Consider the following 18,706-nt stretch of genomic DNA (forward strand, 5'->3'; position numbering starts at 1 on the left):
GCGCACGCGCTGGAAAGCAGGGGCGGGCTGGAGGAGCGACGGGAAAGCCAGGCTTCCCGGTAGCCGGCAGCCCTGGAGGACCCGGAACCTGCGGTTCGGCCGGAAGTGCCTGAAGACGACGAGGACGATGAGGAGGCTTTGCCACACTCTGAAGCCGTGGACGTGTTCCAAGAAGGTCTCGCCATGGTGGTGCAAGACCCGCTGCTCTGCGACCTTCCGATCCAGGTACGCGACAGGTCTCTGGGGTGTGGATGGGCACTCGTGGTCCCACCAGCGAAAGACGCTCCTGCTCAAAAGCCGAAAGTTTTGGGTGAGGGGACTTCAAAACACTCCCTCGCAGCGTAAAAAAGTTAGATTTAAACAAGTACTAAGATTTTAGCTCACGAACAGTGTGACCGGTCTTTTCATTTGCTTCAAGCGTCAATATGTGTGGGCACAATTCTTTAGTCTATTTTTTAACCTCACCCGTCAATGGGTGTTTTAATTTAACATCTGTGTGCACACAGAACTGGGCATCAAACTTGGAGCCTTTTGAATACTAAGCAAGTGCTCTACCACGGAGTTACACCATTTTCTCAATTTGCACGTCCCTCAGTGCTTTTGGTTTTTCGAGACAGGGTTTCGCTATAGTTTTAGAGCCTGTCCTGGAACTAACCCTTGTAGACCAGGTTGGCCTCGAACTCACAAAGATCCGCCAGCCTCTGCCCCCCAAGTGCTGGGATTAAAGGCGTGCGCCACCACCACCTGGCTTCCCTCAGTGTTTTATTAAAACATCTCTTGTGTCACCAGGAGGTGTTGGCGCACGCCTTTAATCCACGCCTTTAATCCCAGCACTTGGGAGGTGGAGACAGGCAGATCTCTGTGAGTTCCAGACCAGCCAAGGTAACTAACATAGTGAGTCCCTGCCTCAGAATAAACAAACAAAAAAGATTTTGTCATCACTGCCTTTTGGTAGCTGATAAATTTTGCACCCCTGCCCTGACTCAACCTAGTGCTCGACGCTCTTTATGGAGGGCTCTCAGAATTATAATATTCTCCTCTTGTGCAGCTCCATCTCTGTGCCTGTTCCTTTACCCCCTTGGGAGACTTTCTAATAGAAAACCCTATTGCATAGCAGGCAAGAACCCCGTATCTTGGCCCTTCATAATCCAGGGCACCATGAGCTTGGTTTCTGTTGTTGTTCAGGTGTTAAGAGTCAGTATCTCCCCTTTCCTTTGGTCTTTCCCAGGTCACTTTAGAAGAGGTCAACTCTCAGATCGCACTGGAGTATGGCCAGGCAATGACTGTCCGCGTGTGCAAGATGGATGGAGAGGTAATGCGTAAGTACCGTCGACGTCGTTGCTTTCCTCTCGCTTAGAGGCACCGCGATCAAGACAGCTTAGTGAGGAAAATGTTTGTGAGGGCTCACAGTCGCAGAGGGCTAGAGTCCATGACCTTCGTGGCAGGGAGCATGGCAGCAGGCAGGTCTGGTCCTGGAGCAGTAGCTGAGAGCGAGCTAACTGCAGTGGTGTGGGCTTTTGAAACCTCCAAGCTCACCCCCAGTGTCCCCTCCTCCGACAAGGCCACACTTCCTATGATTTCCAAACAAACAGCTCCACTGAGAACAAACATTCGAATACATGAGCCCCTGGGGGCCATTCTCATTCAGACCACAGCCACCCTTCTCTCTAAGCCTGAGAGTTCACAGCGGCAGGATACTAGCAGAACTAGTCTGTGAGAAGCTCAGGCCATGCCCGGGTGTGTTGAGCCAGAACAGAGCCCTGGGTGTCTCCCATCGCCTGGGCTTTGTATGTGTGCCACACAGATCTTTCTCCTGTATGTGTTCATGCAGCTGTGGTCGTCGTACAGAATGCCACGGTCCTGGACCTGAAGAAGGCTATCCAGAGATACATGCAGCTGAAGCAGGAGCGGGAGGGAGGCATTCAGCACATCAGCTGGTGAGAGGGGCAGCAATGCCTTCCCTGTGCCATCCCTGGGATTGCGTGGGGGGCACTCCAAGGAGGCAGCTTCAGCTCCTCTGTGTATACCGCCAAGGCTCCGCTACCAAGGAGCGATGCCCCAACAGTCCCGTGTCAGGAGCGCTTTCAGGTTGGGCAATTCTGTGCCTGAGGGTCCTGCCTCAGTTGTCCTTTCTTTTTTTTTTAATATTTATTTATTATGTATATAATATTCTGTCTGTGTGTATGCACCAGACCCCATTACAGATGGTTGTGAGCCACCATGTGGTTGCCGGGAATTGAACTCAGGACCTCCGGAAGAGCAGGCAAGGCTCTCAACCTCTGAGCCATCTCTCCAGCCCCCTCAGTTGTCCTTTCTAGACATAGCCTTCCACAGACCTTACCCTACCTGCACTGCTGGATATCTTCACTGGGAACACCTGACACCTCAATGTCTCCCTAGTTATAGATGGAATATCTGTCAGTGGCCCCCTTCCCTCCTCGCCAAGGCGCTGTTGGCCCTGCCTCTCGTATTGGATCAAATTTCCTGTGTTCTGACTCTCCCCCTGCATCACCTATTTCATTAGCCAGATGAGTCGGTATGTCCTACGGCTGCCTTGGGCCGACCGTATCATGTAGGGAAAATGTCCAGAAGGGGAATAATCTGTCCCGGGTGCCACAGGCTGTGTGCCGGAGCCTCTGTCATCCCAGCTGCTCAGCCCACCCTCCTAGGGGTAGCGTGTGCATCACTTAAGTCCTCCTCCGCAGGTCCTACGTGTGGCGGACGTACCATTTGACCTCAGCTGGGGAGAAACTCACAGAGGACAGGAAGAAGCTCAGAGAGTAAGTCTTGTCCACCTCCTGAGCTGGAGGTGGCCCATCGCTGCCTGTGCGCCCCCAAAGGTCCCTGGCTGGCCTGATTGTCCGGTGGACGTTTCCTTGGGGCCTCCCACTTAATGCTGGACAGGGAAACAGCCCTGCTGTTCTCACAGCGGCCTGGGGCTGCATCAAGGAGGCCAGGTTGAGGAGGAAGAAGGCTCGGGCCATCTTCACCTGATTGTTCCTGATCCATCATAAGCCCGGGTGGTCCTTCTGTAGATCAAGCACTGTACCTTTGTCTTTTTCAGTTATGGCATCCGGAATCGAGATGAGGTTTCCTTCATCAAGAAGCTAAGGCAAAAGTGAATCCCGGACAGAGTGACCACATCAAGATGGCGCCCTCCCCTTGTCCTCACAGAAAAGGGTGTTGGGGTAACTGTATCCCTAGTTTGCCCGGGTGGAACCATCAGCATAAGACCTAGAGCCCTCAGAAGACGGAAAGTTCCTCTGTCCCGCACTTTCCTGTGAACTCAGCCTTGAAGGTCCTACACGGTTGTGGGCCTGACCTATTGAATAAATCTGTTTGCTTTGTATTTGGAAAAATCAGAAAGTCACTCCGTGTGGGTGACTCCCATACCAGAGGGAGGTGAGGGCAGACATACCTAAGCCCTGGGTCCACACTGCTCACCTTTCTGCCATGGCCCTCACATGGAGTGACCCAAGCTGAGTCGAAAGCTTTGTTTCTGGGGGTGGGGGTTGGACACAGGAACCTCCCATCCCAGGGCCTGTGGTAGGATCTAGCAGGTGACAGTGGGAGTAGAGGCCTCCACCTACAGGTTCCCGATAGCCATGTTTCTCTCAGGCTCAGTGGAAAGAGAGAGTGATGAAGAATGAATTACAGGGGTGCAGTATGCTCCCCACTGCAGAGATACAGCAGCACTCCCCTGGGTTCATGTCCCAACACTGGCTACTATGCCCACTATGAAAATTCACAGAGAGGTGACAGCCAGTGATGTCTCTGACGCAGGGAAGTGGTTCTCAACCTTCCTAAAGGTATGATCCTTTAATGCAGTTCCCCATGTTGTGATGACCCCCCCCCCGACCATAAAATTATTTTCGTTGCTACTTCAGAACTAATTTTGTGGCCAGGTGGTGGTGGCATGAGCCTTTAATCCCAGCACTCGGGAGGCAGAGGCAGGCAGATCTCTGTGAGTTCGAGGCCAGCCTGGTCTACAGAGTGAGTGCCAGCATAGCCAAGGCTACACAGAGAAACCCTGTCTCAAAAAAACAAAAAAATGATAATTTTGCTATAGTTATGAACCGTAATATAAATATTTTTGGAGATACAGGTTTGACAAAGGGGTTGCCACCCATAGGTTGAGAACCGCTGACAACGGGAATTGTATGTCCAAGGTCTTTGTGGCCTCTTCCCCCACAGCCCCAGCCAGAAATCAGGAAAGGCGACAACAGGTCAAGTTAGTGGCAGCTAAAACGCTCCCAGCCCATTTATTGGCCACATGAAGTGGTCGTCGGGGACTAGTTAGAAGGTTATCGTGGGAACTCATGTAGTAAATGTCCAGCCGTATAAGGGTTCAACAGGAGCGAGCAAGGAACAGAGGTCAGAGTTCAGGGAGCACCATGTGTTCAGCCCCGGGAGGCTGGGGTGTCCTAGGGTGCCCACAGCTGCTTCAGTGGAGCTGCGCGTCCAGTTCGTACTTCTCACAGAACTTGTCGGTGAAAGGGATGCAGGTGAGAAACTCGCACCACTCACAGCGGACCGGGTAGAAGTAGAAGAGTACCACCAGGCCAGCCAGCAGGCCCAGGAAGACCGCCTGGAAGATGATGATCTGGCAGCGCTTGCGGTACAGGTCAAACTTGCCAAAGCTGATGTACGGCAAGAAGGCAAAGGAAAGGAAAAGGCCACTGATGAAGCCTGAGATGTGGGCGAAGTTGTCGATCCAGGGCAGCAGGCCAAAGGCAAAGAGGAAGAGCACCACGGCCAAGAGCTTGAAGAAGGCACGCCAGGGTCGAGCCAGGATCTGCCAGCTCTGGAACAGCTCCACGAAGAGGCAGGCCAAGATACCAAACTGCGAGCCAGCCGGACCTACCTGGTGTTGGGGGTTGGAAGTTGTGAGCTAGTGGGCTGCAGAATCCCCACCCCCGAAGCTCGGGCCCTCATCTTCCCAGCCCACCTCTCAACATACTTTATCTCAACATAGATGGGTTCACAACAGCCACAGGCACACATCGAGGGTCCCCACCCTGGGAAGCCACCTTACCTCTGCCCGGTATGGCAGGAAGATGGCACTGGCTAGGTTGCCCGTGATACCACTCAGCAGGTAAATGATGGCTATGCGGTGCCAGCCTGCCAGCTTCTCCAGGTCCCGCAGGACTGTCATCTGGAAGCAGACGGATACCAAACAATGCAGGATCCTGTGGGGAGCGAGTGGCACTCAGCAGGAAGGTGGCTTCTCTTTCACCTCCAGCCCACCGCTCCTGGGGGGAATGAGGCCACCCACCCAGCCCCCAGTCCCACTTGCCCAGCGTGCAGGAAGAGGGACAGCCACAGGCGGTAGAACTGGTCAGGCACCTCGGGATTGAGAAAAGGCAGGAGGCCACAGACGTCGTCCATGCAGTGCACCTGTGCAAAGTGGCCAGTCAGCCTCGACAGTGGCCGGAGGCGAAAAGGGGCGTGCCCTCAAGGCCTACCTGAGAGCAGAGTGTGGCCTCCTCGTGGAAATAGCCCCTCATGAAGTCACAGTACTCCCGGGAGGTGATTTCACACCTAAAGGGTCATGCCAGGGATTGGAGGGTGCCCAGAGTCTACGGGTACCTACCCAATCTACCCCAGGCAGATTTCAGCCCCACCCACCTCCACTGGCCCAGTCTTAAGTCGCGGTTGCTGGAATCAGATATTGCAGGCTTTAGAGAGGGAGAAGAGCGCTGCCACAAGCCAGCTGCGCATGCGCACCCACCTGCCCTTGGTGCCGATGCAGCAGGGCCGGCCTGTGATGACACAGTCCATATGAGGGTGGTTAGTGTGGTTCCCAGCACTGTTTTTGGTGCAGATCTAGGTGAGAAAGAAAAACAAATGGGCCGGGGTCATTTTCCACACACACCCAACTCCTGGCCTATTGGAGACCAACACAGAAGCAAGACTCGGATAGAAACCAGCAGATAACACCCCAAGCCCGAGCTGGGCCGCCTGCAAACTAGATTAATGACACTTTGATCTCTCAAGTCTCCACCCCATTCTCTTGCCCTGACCCCTTGCTTACAGAGGCGAGCCTTGTCGGCCAGGCAAGGCAAAGGCTAGGGCAGTGCAAAGCTGTGGGGGATCCAACAATGAGAGTCTGCAGCACCATTAATGGCAGGGTGCAGCCACCTCCCCCTTTCGACAAGCAAGCCAGAGACCCCAGCTCACCGGCCACTTGGTGATATCTTCTGGCCACTCATGAGGATCCTCAGAGGAAGGCTCGTCACACACCCTGCATGAGCCCACACGGTTAGAGCCTTTGTCCCACCGCAAACTAGGAATCCTCTACACCCCTCAGACACAGCCAAAGGTATTTTAAGAGGGTAATCGACAGTGCTCACCTGGGGTCCTGGTGGCAGACAGAACCAAACTGCCTCTTGTTGCCTGCAAGGTCTGGAGCACTGGGATGAGTGGGCCACTTCACCCACACTGCCAGCGTAGACTGTGGGGACACAGGGTCAGCCCTAGTCAGATCCCATGCACTGCTCAGCTCAGAGCAATGTGCTGGCTCAGCCAGGAACCAAAGACAAAGCCCCATGAGTGCCTCCTGCCTCCACACAGCTGTTAGGTTAAAACCCCAGACACACAGGGGAGTATTAAAAGGTGCCCAGCGGCATAGCAGGGGCACAAGAGACACAGCCTCTGTCCTAAAGTAGGGAAGTGACATCAGCTATGGTGCCAAAATCTGGAGGAGTCTGCATTTTTCTTGTTTTTTTTTTTTTTGTTTTGTTTTGTTATTTTGTTTTTTTGAGACCATGGAGCATAGCCCAGGCTGGCCTGGAATTTAACCAACCTCTTACGGCTGCGCTTACAGGCATGCACCATCAAATAAGGCAACATTCACTTAAGATAGAAGGCACAGAGGTGCTGAAAGGGCAGACCCAAATCAAGGCCAAGTTAAAATCAAATGGCTATCCTCTATAGGAACTGAGTGTGAAGAGCAAGCTGAGAGGGGCCTAGTGAGGTACCACACACTGCCAAAAGCCAGAGTAAAGATGTTGTGAGGCCTAAATCTGAAATAAGAACGGGCAGCTCAGACAGAGCAGGAGCTAAGACACCCACCGAGCACTCCTCCTTCGAAGTCTGCACGCAGCCAGAGCGGTCATTGCGTACACAGCAAGCTGAGTGCTTCTCACGCTCCCGGGCAGCAAGGATGAAGCTGTGCACCTGTGGGTCTTGGCGCATGCAGGGTGAAAACTTGGCCCCCAGGTGAATGAGGGCCTCCTGTGAAGGGGGAGACAGCAGCTGTGGCCTCGGGCCCAGGCACTGATGGAACAACCCCAAGCTCCACCCCCAGCCCTGTCCTCACGGAGCTGGGGCCGATCCAGAAGTTCTCCTGCTGAACGTATTTGACGTTCTCATAGACGCCCCGCTTCCTTAGTACCTGGAAGGTAGGAAGTGAGATCAGATCAAATCTGGAGGGCTTCATCCTCCCACAGAGCCTGGACTCCAGTTATCTGGGTGCAGGAATTGTTGCTGAGCTCACCGAGTCCACTGTCTCATGCTGCGAGAAGCCCACAGGCGCAATACCGTAGATGCACACAGCCAGAATGGTGACCAGTGAGTGCACAAAAGTGAGCCAGTAAGTGAAGAAGGGCCTGTGAGACAGAGGTATCAGGAGGGGGCATCCGTGACTTGGATTCCTAATCCTAGCCCAGACTCTAACCCAACACAGCCTACCTGTGATCATCCATGTCCTCGATCTGCCGCTTGACATAGCTGTCAATACGTTTCCGGTAGGTGCGGTTGGTGAGCCTTCCCACCATTCCCAAACCATAGGGTCGCTTTTCCCGGGCAAAGAGCTTGCGTACTGGTACAGCGATGCGCTGACCCCTCCTGGGTCCAGCCGCACTGACCACCTCCTGGCGAAGCCGCACCTTGGGCTGCGGGGCTAATGAGCTACCCTCCTTCTGCTTCCGCCAGCCTCGCTCCAGGGGCCTGGAGGGGGCCAGCATATTCATTTCCTGCTTAGACCCTACAACTGCCTTCCCTCGGGCAGACCCAGAGCACTGCTTGGTGTCTCTGCTGCCCTCCCAGGGGTGGAGGCACCAACTAGCCATCCCTCTTCCTTCTCCTCCTCACAACAAGCCCGACAGCTTGGTGGGGAGGGAACGGGGAGCCGAGACTGAGGCTCTATATCTCAACAGTGTTTACTAGACCATGGTCTTCCTCCCACCTAGACTCTAGCCTCTGGGCTCTAGAATTTCTGTAGCTGGGCATCAGAGTCTAGGGATGAACCTCCCTCGAGTCCTCATACCCACAGTGGTCAGGCCATATTCCCAGTTCTCTAGTCAGTCCCAGCTATGACCGGCAGCATCGCACCCAAGGGTGCTGCTACTCCCATTGAGGCAGATGCTCTCTCTGAGCCCCCCACCCACTGCCGGTACTCACAGCATCAAGTGGCTTCGCTCAAGCTCGCTGCGGTCCAGGGCCCCACCCGTGAGGTCGGCCTGCTCTGGGGCTTTCTCCCAGTCCTTGAGCGCTGCCTCTGATGGGGACTCAAACACCTCATCTGGGTATGTGGACAGCTCCTCATGGAGGACACCTTCCTGAGCAAATATGTGAGGTCAAGGTGGACCCAGAGACAGAGGAGATGGGGCGACACCCCAGGCTCCTCTTACCCGGGCGAAGAAAGACGTATCCAGCTCATCGGGGAAGTCCACCATGTCTTCCTCCAGGAAGCTGGCCGGGGTAAAGCTTCGACGCTGTCCCCTCCGTAAAGTGCCATCCCTAATAGACCGACCCTGAGGACAAGGAGGTAACCTTAGGATCCGGAAGTGGACGTGGGTGGGCTCAGCTCTCACACCTCCACCCATGCCTGACACTTGCCTTCACCAGCGCCGCAGCAGCCCGGAAGCTCATCTTGGCCACCGATTCACGTTTGCGCCGCCGAGGGAGTCGGTTGAAACCTGAGCGGGAGCTGGAGAAGGAGCAGAGGGAGGCGGCACCTGGTGTGACCGGAGTGTGGGGGGCGCTCAGGCCATCGGCAGTGTCATCAGCCATGCGGAAGGCCCGGCCACGGGCCAGAGGGTCTATGATCTGGTGGGGTCAAAGACGCTGCATCAGTATATAGACCCAGGCAAGCCTGTGATAACAGACACTCCCAACACACTAAGCCTCACTCTCATCCACGACACCTAGAGGGACCCCTCTCTCCTTGACATTGGCTATCCAGAATCCGAACTGGGACAATCTTAGGACACTTTTCCTCTTACCTGGGAGTATCTCAGGAGCCTTCCTAAGTCCACAGGCTTAGGGGAATACTCTCTCCCAACCCTCCCCCACCAGCTACAGGAGCAGAATGAGGAGCCAATAGGAGGCAGCGCACCTTCTGCATGCCCAGCTGGCATGGCCCCACATAGAGCGGCGGCGGCGTCTCGGTGCTGGTCAGCGACACATTGTCCTGGCTGGGCAGGTCCAGCTCCCGAATGACCTGTGGTTTTAGCTTCCCGTACCGCTGGCTGCAGTGGCGGATGCTCTTGCGCTGCCACTTCTGGGTGCTGTCACTGTCCTTGCTCACTCCGAACCAGTCCGCTGTCCCCCTGGCATAGGAAGGACTCAGCAAGGGGAAGCCATGGATCCTGTCCCCCTACACCAGTCAGCAAGCCTCAAAGGCCAACCCCCTAGGCAGGCCTCCAGTCACCCCAAGGACCCGGTCTAGTTGGCAACATCTAATTATAAGGACATGGGAGTTCCAACTCTGGCCACCCCAATTCCCACAACAACATTCTTCATGCCTGTCAGCAGAAGGTTCCCAACCCTGAGTCCAGAGAGAGACCTTGGCCTCAGGCAGCCACCGCCACCCCAGGGCACTACAAAATCCAGCAGCAGGAGCTGTAAGGTGGCCACGGTCTCTGGACATGCAAATAAATACACAGCCAGCCCCTGCCATCAGCAGCCAGGGACCATCAAGTCAAGCGCTCCAACAGTCCCAAGAGGCTACATAACATGCACGTGCCAGAGAGCACCAGCACACTCAAGACCTGCGTGAGGTACCTGAGCAAGGACCAAGAGAGAGACTGGCGCTGTGGGAGGGCCTTGCAAGCAGCCCGGGACCCCAGGAGAGGCAGAGTGTGGACACGCCCAAAGCGTACCTGTCGGCTGTGAGGAGCCAGGGCATTAGGGTGGGGAGAGGGGAGAGTGCATGCCCGGGGAACAGAGAGGCAGATGGAGTGCCCACCATAGCCCCCAGAACAGGAGGATGATGAAGTGTTGCTGGGATTAAGATGGAGGAGAAAGCAGAGAGAAAAGGGACCTTTGCCCCGTTCCCATCCCCAGGACCTAAGGGGATCCCATATGCCTACCTCTAGACCCCCACCCTAGCCCCAGTCTGTGGAACAGCCAGGATGGTGTGGTACCTGCGGATGGTCTGCGTGATGGATGTCTGACGCTGTAACACCAGCCGCCGGGGCTCATGGTGGGGTGATGGGACACGGGCTGTCTCAGCTGGCATACTCACACTCCGCAAGAAAGCCTGCCGCCGCAGGGGCTGGAAGACAGAGTCCTGGTGAGGAGCCAGGCCAGGGAATTCCCAAAGCCCCTACAGGCCAGAACCCTACCTGCAGGAAGCTGGGATCTTCGGCTGCTGGGGGCACCACGGCTGGGATGTCCAGCTTGAGCCACGGGGGCTTTTTGCGCTGCAGGCTGCTAGTGCTGTCTCTTCGGGCCTCGCTCATGGTTCCAGATTCAGGGAGGCAGGCCTGGAGGAGGAGGTTCTGTTGAGTGACAACCCTGACAAGTCCCAAACCTAGAAGGAGCAGTACAAGCCCAGCAGAGGTGCTCACAGCTCCTGCTCTATGCTGGCATGCTCTGTGCCCGATCTCATCACAGACAGGTCCCCTGACAGTAGGAATCCAAGGGGTAATACACAGTAGGGCGTGCACCTACTATGAGCAAGACGTGATGCTTGGCACATGCTGGTAGAGGGTTCTCACCCTCTTGAACTTAAAGCCTAGTTAACAATAGCCTTATAAATAAGGAAATGCCCGGTGTGCTGGGCAGAAAGCAAATTACAGGAGCTTGGCAGGGGGGAAGGAGGAGTCCCCGGCAGCTGGAAGCAGCAGGGAATACAGCAGAGAGTGTGCGGCGGGCACATACAGGAGCAGCAGAGCGCTAGCCCGTCTGTCCCAGGCCATCTCAACCACTATGACCTCCACTTCCCACACTGTGGGGTTTGTGATCAATTACACAGAAGACTCCCCATGTTTAGAGAAAAAGATAACTTTCTCGGGCTTCAGAGCAACAGCTAGGACACCAGACTCCTGTGTGCAAAGGACTAGACAAAACTTGGTGCTGGGTAATCCCAGTGCTAAAGAAACAGGGCTAGACGGAGAGACCATGTCTAAGCAGCAGAAAACATGACGGATGACCATGAGGTGGCGCCAGCTGCCAAAAAAGACTACTATGAAGTTGCTAGGCAGGGGAAAACTCCCAGAACACCTAAGACCCGAAACCTATCACACAAGTGGGCCCTCCAGACAGCTCAGAAAATGAATCCACAAAGTAATCTGATTTTATACATACACACACACACACACATCTGAGCCAGGCATACTGTTGCACACCCTTAATCTTAGCACTTGGGAAGCAGAAGCAGGCAGATATCTGTGCGTTTGAGGCTATCAGTGCAGAAAGGCCTGTTCAAGGCTGTCAGGCAAGTCTTGACCTCTGTGGAACTCTTACTTCCCCCTCTACAAATACAGTCACAGCAGATGTGCTCCTGACCCTGCTCCAAGTGAAAGGTCTCACGTGTTCGGAAAGCGGAGAGGAAAGCAGGCTGAGGGTGTGGGTAAGGGCTCCCTGATGTAAGACTCGGGGCTGTAGATGCAAGTAAGGGCTCCCTGACTAGGACTCAGGGCTGAGGGTGCGGGCAAGGGCTCCCTGACTAGGACTCAGGGCTGAGGGTGCGGGCAAGGGCTCCCTGACGAGGACTCAGGGCTGAGGGTGTGGGCAAGGGCTCCCTGATGTAGGACTCAGAGGGTAGAAGACACAAATTCTAGCCCTTCTTATCTGCAGACCTGAGCAGGCTCTGGGCTCTGTAACCCACCTGCTTCAACTCAGGTCTCTCCCTCTCCATACCTGGAGGACACAGAAGCTTCATCCTCACTGTACAAACAGGGGAAATGCGGCCTGGAAGGCAGTGAACCCCTAAGGCTGGCCTGGGTCCTGTGAGGCCCACTGGGTAAGGGGCAGGTATCGGACAAGATGGAGGATGCCTTACACGAGCTACCTTGGGTCCATCCTGAGCTGCCACTCAGGAGCTCCAGGAAGGACCACAGGCAAGAGTGGTCCCAGGACCATGGCGAATGCCGAATGCTGGGGACTGGCCTTTCCAACAAGTTGGGTACCTTTGCCAAGGTATTGAAATGGTGCCTTTCTCAGGAACACAAGCTGCCATTCCCAGCAGCTACTAATAGCCAAGGCTTCCCCTCCCTGACCAAAGACTGTCCTCGACCTCCCTTTCTCCAGTATCGAAGTCCTGTAACGTGCTTCATGCTGGCCTCCAGGACTATCTGTCCACTGGTGCTGCCTCACCTGAGCGCAGATAGAGAGCACCAGCTCTCCTGCATGGGGATGTGGGGACTCTGGAAGGAGCTGACCCTTCAGCAAGCCCTGGAGACAGCAGCTAACCAGTCTTGGTGAGTGTGAATGGGAAAAGCATAAGCTAAGAGGACTGTGGTCAATCTCTGGGGATCTGACCCCACAACCAGCTTCTGCCTGAGCATCTGGGTCTCCCAGGGTCCCCATCTACAAACCTCCATGCTACAGCGAAGGAAAACACAAGAGAAGCCACATACAACTCCAGGCCTGCAGTCTGGGGAAAGGACATCCACCCTACCCAGGCAGGCGCTGAGTTCCCAACTTGCCCCACCCTATGCTCTGTTCTTACCAGGGCCTCAAGCTAGTGGGATTCACAAGGCCTGGGGGAGGGGCTTTCCAGGCCAGACAAAGAGTCTAGGCCAAGGAGCAGCACAGGGCCGGCCCACAGTGGCTCAGTGTCTACATCTTCCCCAGGCACACAGTGGGCTCTTGTTCCCTCTCCTTTCTCTCTCCTCTGCTGGCCCCAGTGCAGTGGGAAACCATGGCCCATGGAGAGGCTGACTGCCTGGGGTCACACACCATGAGTCACCCCAGAAGCATAAGGAGCCGCCCAAAAGGGAACTAGAGTTAAGTGGGAAGTGGCGGAAAGCAAGCGCAGTGGTCGGAGGTGGGATGCAGGTCGGGCAACATTGCCCTGTCAGGGCTCCAAGCACCTTGAGCTCTCGAGATGCCAGTCGAGGGTGACGAACAAGGTGGACCAGGGAGCTAAGGAAACGGCGTGCATGGAATCCACTCCGATTGCCCGTGGACACGGTGTGAAGAGCAGGAGGGAGGCTGTGGAGGAGACAGGGGTCTATCTAACTGTGGAACAACTGGGGACCCTTCGGGCGAGCCCTGCTCATCAGTACAACAGGTTAGAGCCAGGAAGTCAGAAGGCAGGTAGAGCAACGTGAGTCAAAACTCTATGCCCACACCATTGTCCCCACCGCTTACAAGCACGAACATGCCTAGACTCTCTCTGTTCCCGGCTTTTGAGACAGGGTCTCATATAGCCCATGCTGGCTTCAGATTCCCTCTGTAGTCAGAGGAATGCCTTGAAATGATCCTCCTGCCTCCACCTCCTAAGTGCTGAGAGTACAGATGTGCACCACCACACCTGGCAAGCCTCCATTCTCTCATATGAAAAGGGGTGGCAAAGTGCCTGGCACACAGTAGGTGCTCGATAAGTGGCAGCTGAATCGACAGAAGGGGCGGTTGCCTGAGTGGGGAGAAGGCAGCCAGAGCTGAGGTGTAGCTGGGTATGATGGCGGTACACACCCGCAATCCCAGCACTCAGCTCAGCGAAGGAAGATTCTGAGTTTGAGGCCAGTCCAGGTTACATGGTAAAACCCTGTCCAAAAAAAAAAAAAAAGCTGCAGGTGGGAGCTACAGGTGGGAGAGGGACCTGAGGATGCATCCCGCAAAGGTAGACTGTAGGAAGGTGCGGTTTATAAAGTACAGATACTCGAGACATACGACCCCACGGCTGGCGTGAAACTGCATCCTCAATGTGGGCTACGGCCGCCTCTCGCTCCAGCATCCCACCTGAAACCTGTCCTTTCTCTAATCTAATACCCAGCCTCAAGCTGGGAGAGGGTTTCTGTGGTTCCTGGGGGGGGGGGGGGGGTTCTGAGTTGTAGGATATCGGGAGTCAGTCAGAGCAATTCTGGGGAACTCTGTGCCTCGTCCCTCCATTCAGAGACTCAACTGGACTGCAGATTGGGACCAGAAGTGTCCATCCTAGTGGTCACAGCTTTCTACAGCCTCTATGCTGCCACCGTGACTTCCCTCACCCACATCGTGTGTTTGCTGGACCCTTTGTGAACCCTAAGGAGACTGCGACCTCCACTCTGGCTTCTCCATTTTCATGTAGGGGACACTCGGCTCAGCATGCGGCAGGGCAGGCCTTTACAGTGCCCTCCCTCCCCTGTCATCATCTCAGAGATGCATACACAGAGCGGGCAGCAGAACAAGATATTCTCCCCTGCAGACTGTGGGAAGCTCCTGGTCCTAGGGATTCAGGAAGCCCTGGGGACCAAGGGAGCAAGGGGTGGTGCAGCACACAGGAGGAAAGAGGCCCTCCTTGGGGAGAGGCACCAGCCATGGCTCAAAAGCACACACAGTCCAGGGGTCTCCGATGGCCAGCCAAAATCCCTAATTCAGTTGGCGCTCAGAGGGAAAAGGGACCCTGACCAAGTCACCCAGTCATAAAGGGGCTTGGAGTCAAAAGTTAGCTGTAAACTAGACTCTGGATTAGTGACCACTAGGATGGACACTTCTGGGCCCAATCTGCAGTCCAGTTGAGTCTCTGAATGGAGGGACGAGGCACAGAGTTCCCCAGAATTGCTCTGACTGACTCCCGATATCCTACAACTCAGAAACCCCTCCCAGGAACCACAGAAAGCAGGACAAGACAGAGAGGCTGCACAGGGGTAAACTGAGCAACAACATTCATCAAAAGTCTAGGACGCCTGCCTCAGAGCCAATCCTAACTAACCCTGTGGACAGTATAACCGAGGGCAGGAAGAAGTCAGTCTTGTCCATTTCACAGATTAACTCGCAGGGGCCATTCACACCCTGAGGTCACGGGGCCTCGAGGGAGTTCAGCACCTCGGCCAGGTCTGCCAGGGAATGGGAGGGTTCCAGCCGCTACAGAGCTTCTGGGGCTGAGGGAGGCTGCTGTGACTCTCTGGGTGAACCCCCATCCTCAGGCGAGGAAAGGAGTCACCCCTAAGCACAACAAACTAAAAAAAAAATGGTCAGAAGGCAAAGAATCTGATCCTGAGTAAGACGAGGGAGGGCTTCACGTCTGGGAGGAGGGTAACCTGAGGACAGCCGAGAGCTTAGAGGGATGGATGGGGCCAGGGAATTTGGAGGGAAGGGCTCTGACGGTCCTTTAACTGGAGACCAAGATCAGGGCCACTAGACTACCTCCCCAAGGAAATCAAGCGCTCACCCAAGCTGACTTCCCAGTAGGGCTCCTGCAGAGGAGCTGGCCAGCCATGGAGGCTGCCTGGAGGTCTGTGGAGGGTGCGAGAACCTGTACCTTCAGTCTAGGCCTATCCAACATAGCCTCTTAGCAGGTCTCTAAGCAAAGAACCCAGCACGCCCAGAATGACCTGGTAGCAGAGGACTCAGCCTCTGGAGCCTCTTGAGAACCGGCCAGCTGCTGAGTTCCCCAGCATCCTCCAGGCTTAAGGGCGGGGGCAAGGGGCTGAGGCTCGCCCGCCCGTGGAGGTGGGGAGCACCTAGCCTGGGACTGCCCCGGCTTCTAGCTGGTCTAAACCTGAAAAGCCAGTTTCATCCTAGAATCTTCTCCCAGCTTCAACAGGAAGTGGGGAGGGGGGGTTGTCCCAGGACAGAGCGGGGGGCCTCCAGATCCAGGCCCCGCCCACGCAGACAGACACGCTACCCCAAGAGGCACACGGAGCAGGAACTCTGATCGGGACAAACTGAGCGGAAAGAAAGCCTAGGGGAGTCCCCTGTCCATTCTCCACCCAGCTCTTCAAGCATGCTCCCAGCAGGACAGACAGGCCCTCGCGCCTATCCCTGAGCACTTAGGGTCCGCAGTCACCCCCACCGCGCCCAGGCCTACTTCAAGAACCCGACTGTGGCCCTCGGGGTCACTGCACAGGGCAGGAGCTGTCTTTGGAGGCAGTTCCCGGGTTTGTTGATGTGAACCGGGGTGGAACGGGCCGAGCAGGCCCAGCCGAGCTCCCCAATCCGCAGCTGCTGCTGTTACTCCCGTGAGCCGGGAGGAGCGGACCGGGTGGCCCGAAGTCGCGCGCTCTGAGCTGAGTTTTCAGATGCCACCCTTGGGGGGTCGGGGGCAAAGAGAGCATGGGGGAGGGGCTGGCAGCCGAGGCGCCGCTCGCTTTGGGCGGCTGCGGACCGAGGACCTCCGGTCCTGACGACCCAGCGGGGCCGGTGTCCATCTGCCCCGCCCGCCAGGCCGCGCCGATCCGACCACGGGCTATTTCTGTGGGGCGCCGGGCTGGAATCCGGTCGCGCCGCCTCCGCGAGCGCTCGGCAAACTCCGCGCACCGTCTGGCAGCGATCGGCGGACACTTGCGCCAGAACGCAAACCCCGCACCCGCCCGCCTTGAGCCCCGCGCCGAGAGCCCGGCCGCCACTCACCGCCGCGGGGTCCTCGGAGGGGTCTGCACCGGCTGCCGCCGCCGGCCGGGAGGGCGCCCGCGCCTAGTCCCTGCCTGCGCCGCCCGCGCGCTGGCCCGGCCCGTCCGCCTGGGAATGCCACGGGCCGAGGGGCGTGCGCGCCGGGGGCGGGCCCGGTAGAGGGGCGGCCGCCTGACTCAGGGCTGAGGAATGCGCGCCGCCCGCCCCGGGCACCTCCTCCGGGAAGACCGCCGGCTGCGCTCTACCAGGCGTCCCGCAGAGACACCTGTGGCTGGGAGTCGAGCTCTCCAGTGATCATTGTTGATCCTGGGCTCGCCTTCCCCTAGTGCTGCCCCTAACTGTACCTGGGGAGGGAGGGAGGAGAGCTCCAGAGCGAGAGGGGATGAGGGGTGGGAGGCACCTAAAGATTGAACGCCCCTTTAGAAGGCACTCACTGGTAAATCACTGAGGCTCGTCCGGAAACCCACACTTCCCTCATGCACACCCTCCTGATCCTTCCTAGTAAACACTCAGGCATTCAGCCCCTAAATACCTGTTTACACAGACACATGTGCACACGTGCACTTCAAATGTACTTTCATGATGGGCTCATACTCTCACCATAACGCATTTACACATGTACACACTAACACTCCTACCCTGATACACTGTGTCCCGGGAATCCTAGCTCGGCAATTACCCCAGCCCAGCAATTACCCCTTCCCCTACTTCTTTCCCTGCAGGTACAAGGGCCAGACTGCACCTGCCACCCCTTAAGCCATTGTGCATAGTGACAGCAACATTCTGCACACCCTTCTCTTCCCTCTGCCTCAGCGCCCAACCATCAACTCTGGAGTAGAAGCTCGTTCCTCTGTAAACTGGACACAAATGCTCCTTTATCCTCAGCTGACGCCACAGGCTGAGTGAGGAAGCTGTCCTGATGCAGGGTTCTGGACTCCTGTAGCCCACAGATGCCAGACCAGAGATGGGACAGTCTCCATACCTAGCATTCTTGGCCCCTGCTAGGAATAAGCAGGGTCTGGATGCCTAGACTGGGCTAGCTTGGATGATGTCCTTTCTGGACAATCGGGAACTGGCCACAGCTGGGCATCTGGTATCTGTAGGTCCCTCCTCCTGTCATGGATGCTTCAGGGGTCCACCTAGACCTATGTTGAGACATAGAAAACTATTCCCAGACACAAAAAATCCTACAGGAGATCCACGGTAAAGACACACCCAGTTCCACAACTCAGTCATCCTTTTACAAAAAAAAAAAAAATATTCTGTTTATTTATATCTCTGTGTGTGTGTGGTTGCAGGTGCCTACAGATGCCAGAAGGGGCACCAGCTCCCCCTGGAACCAAAGTTACAGACAGTTGTGAGCTGCCCCATGTACGGGGGGATGGGAATCAAACTCGCAGCAAGCTCTCTTAATGGCTGAGCATCTCTCCAGCCTTTGAGTCACCTCCAATGGAGCCATTCCACAGAGAAGGCTGCCTGCACGCAGTGACAGAAAAACGGCTTTCCAGGATTCATTGCCCCAAGGCCTTGCAGTTCCCAGGCTCCAGGGGAGCCTCTTGCAAACCCTGCCATCTCCGTCCACTTACACAGGTGCTGTTCCCAAGAGCATGATTCCTGCAGACGAATGCCCACCTCAGCACATGGGGAACCTCAGGACTTCCCAGACACAGCCCACCCTGGCCTCCTGAGGAAGGGCGTGAGCACAGTGTAAGCGGAGGAGTGTGGACGAATGTCCAGTCCCAGTACCTCCTGCTCTCCTTATTGACCCATGCTTTGGGTGCAAGAGCCTAGTACTTGGCATCCCAGCCCCTGGCTTCTCTCATTCTTTCGTGGGCTATGCGGAACAGGAAGTGGCTGCAATTCCTGAACACTCTGGGAGCTGGTGAGCAGCTGGTCAGGGTGGACACGGCCTCCAGATCTTGTATAGCACTCTCCCACACCTGTGTGGATCCCTGAGCAGTCAGAGGACTCCCAACAA

At 56.1% G+C, this 18,706-nt stretch overlaps 2 protein-coding genes across 3 annotated transcripts; one reads left to right on the forward strand and one right to left on the reverse strand.

The window, feature by feature from the left end:
* Positions 1-9: 9 nt before the first annotated feature.
* Positions 10-3,349, forward strand: Snrnp25 (small nuclear ribonucleoprotein U11/U12 subunit 25). Its single transcript, XM_050133241.1, has 5 exons — positions 10-225; positions 1,229-1,319; positions 1,832-1,937; positions 2,706-2,780; positions 3,065-3,349. The coding sequence occupies exons 1-5, from the start codon at positions 184-186 to the stop codon at positions 3,120-3,122; spliced, it is 372 nt and encodes a 123-aa protein (XP_049989198.1). The 5' UTR covers positions 10-183; the 3' UTR covers positions 3,123-3,349.
* Positions 3,350-4,227: 878 nt separating this feature from the next.
* Positions 4,228-16,873, reverse strand: Rhbdf1 (rhomboid 5 homolog 1). 2 transcript variants are annotated; one of them, XM_050136446.1, is made up of 19 exons: positions 16,729-16,863; positions 13,266-13,386; positions 10,572-10,712; positions 10,371-10,501; positions 9,341-9,554; positions 8,842-9,051; positions 8,634-8,756; positions 8,404-8,561; positions 7,693-7,950; positions 7,499-7,610; positions 7,322-7,396; positions 7,075-7,236; positions 6,354-6,454; positions 6,181-6,244; positions 5,732-5,826; positions 5,466-5,541; positions 5,297-5,397; positions 5,036-5,189; positions 4,228-4,864 (listed from the first exon to the last, which is right to left on the reverse strand). In XM_050136446.1, exons 3-19 carry the CDS (start codon positions 10,686-10,688, stop codon positions 4,445-4,447), a joined length of 2,571 nt encoding a protein of 856 aa, XP_049992403.1. In that variant the 5' UTR covers positions 10,689-10,712; positions 13,266-13,386; positions 16,729-16,863; the 3' UTR covers positions 4,228-4,444. The 2 variants fall into 2 exon arrangements, with proteins under 2 accessions (XP_049992403.1, XP_049992397.1); XM_050136440.1 differs by lacking the exon at positions 13,266-13,386 and having other exon boundaries at positions 16,729-16,873.
* Positions 16,874-18,706: the final 1,833 nt, after the last annotated feature.

Source organism: Alexandromys fortis, unplaced genomic scaffold (genome assembly GCF_014885135.2).
Source record: "Alexandromys fortis isolate MF-2015 unplaced genomic scaffold, M_Fortis_MF-2015_v1.1 scaffold_29, whole genome shotgun sequence".
NCBI lineage: Eukaryota > Metazoa > Chordata > Mammalia > Rodentia > Cricetidae > Alexandromys > Alexandromys fortis.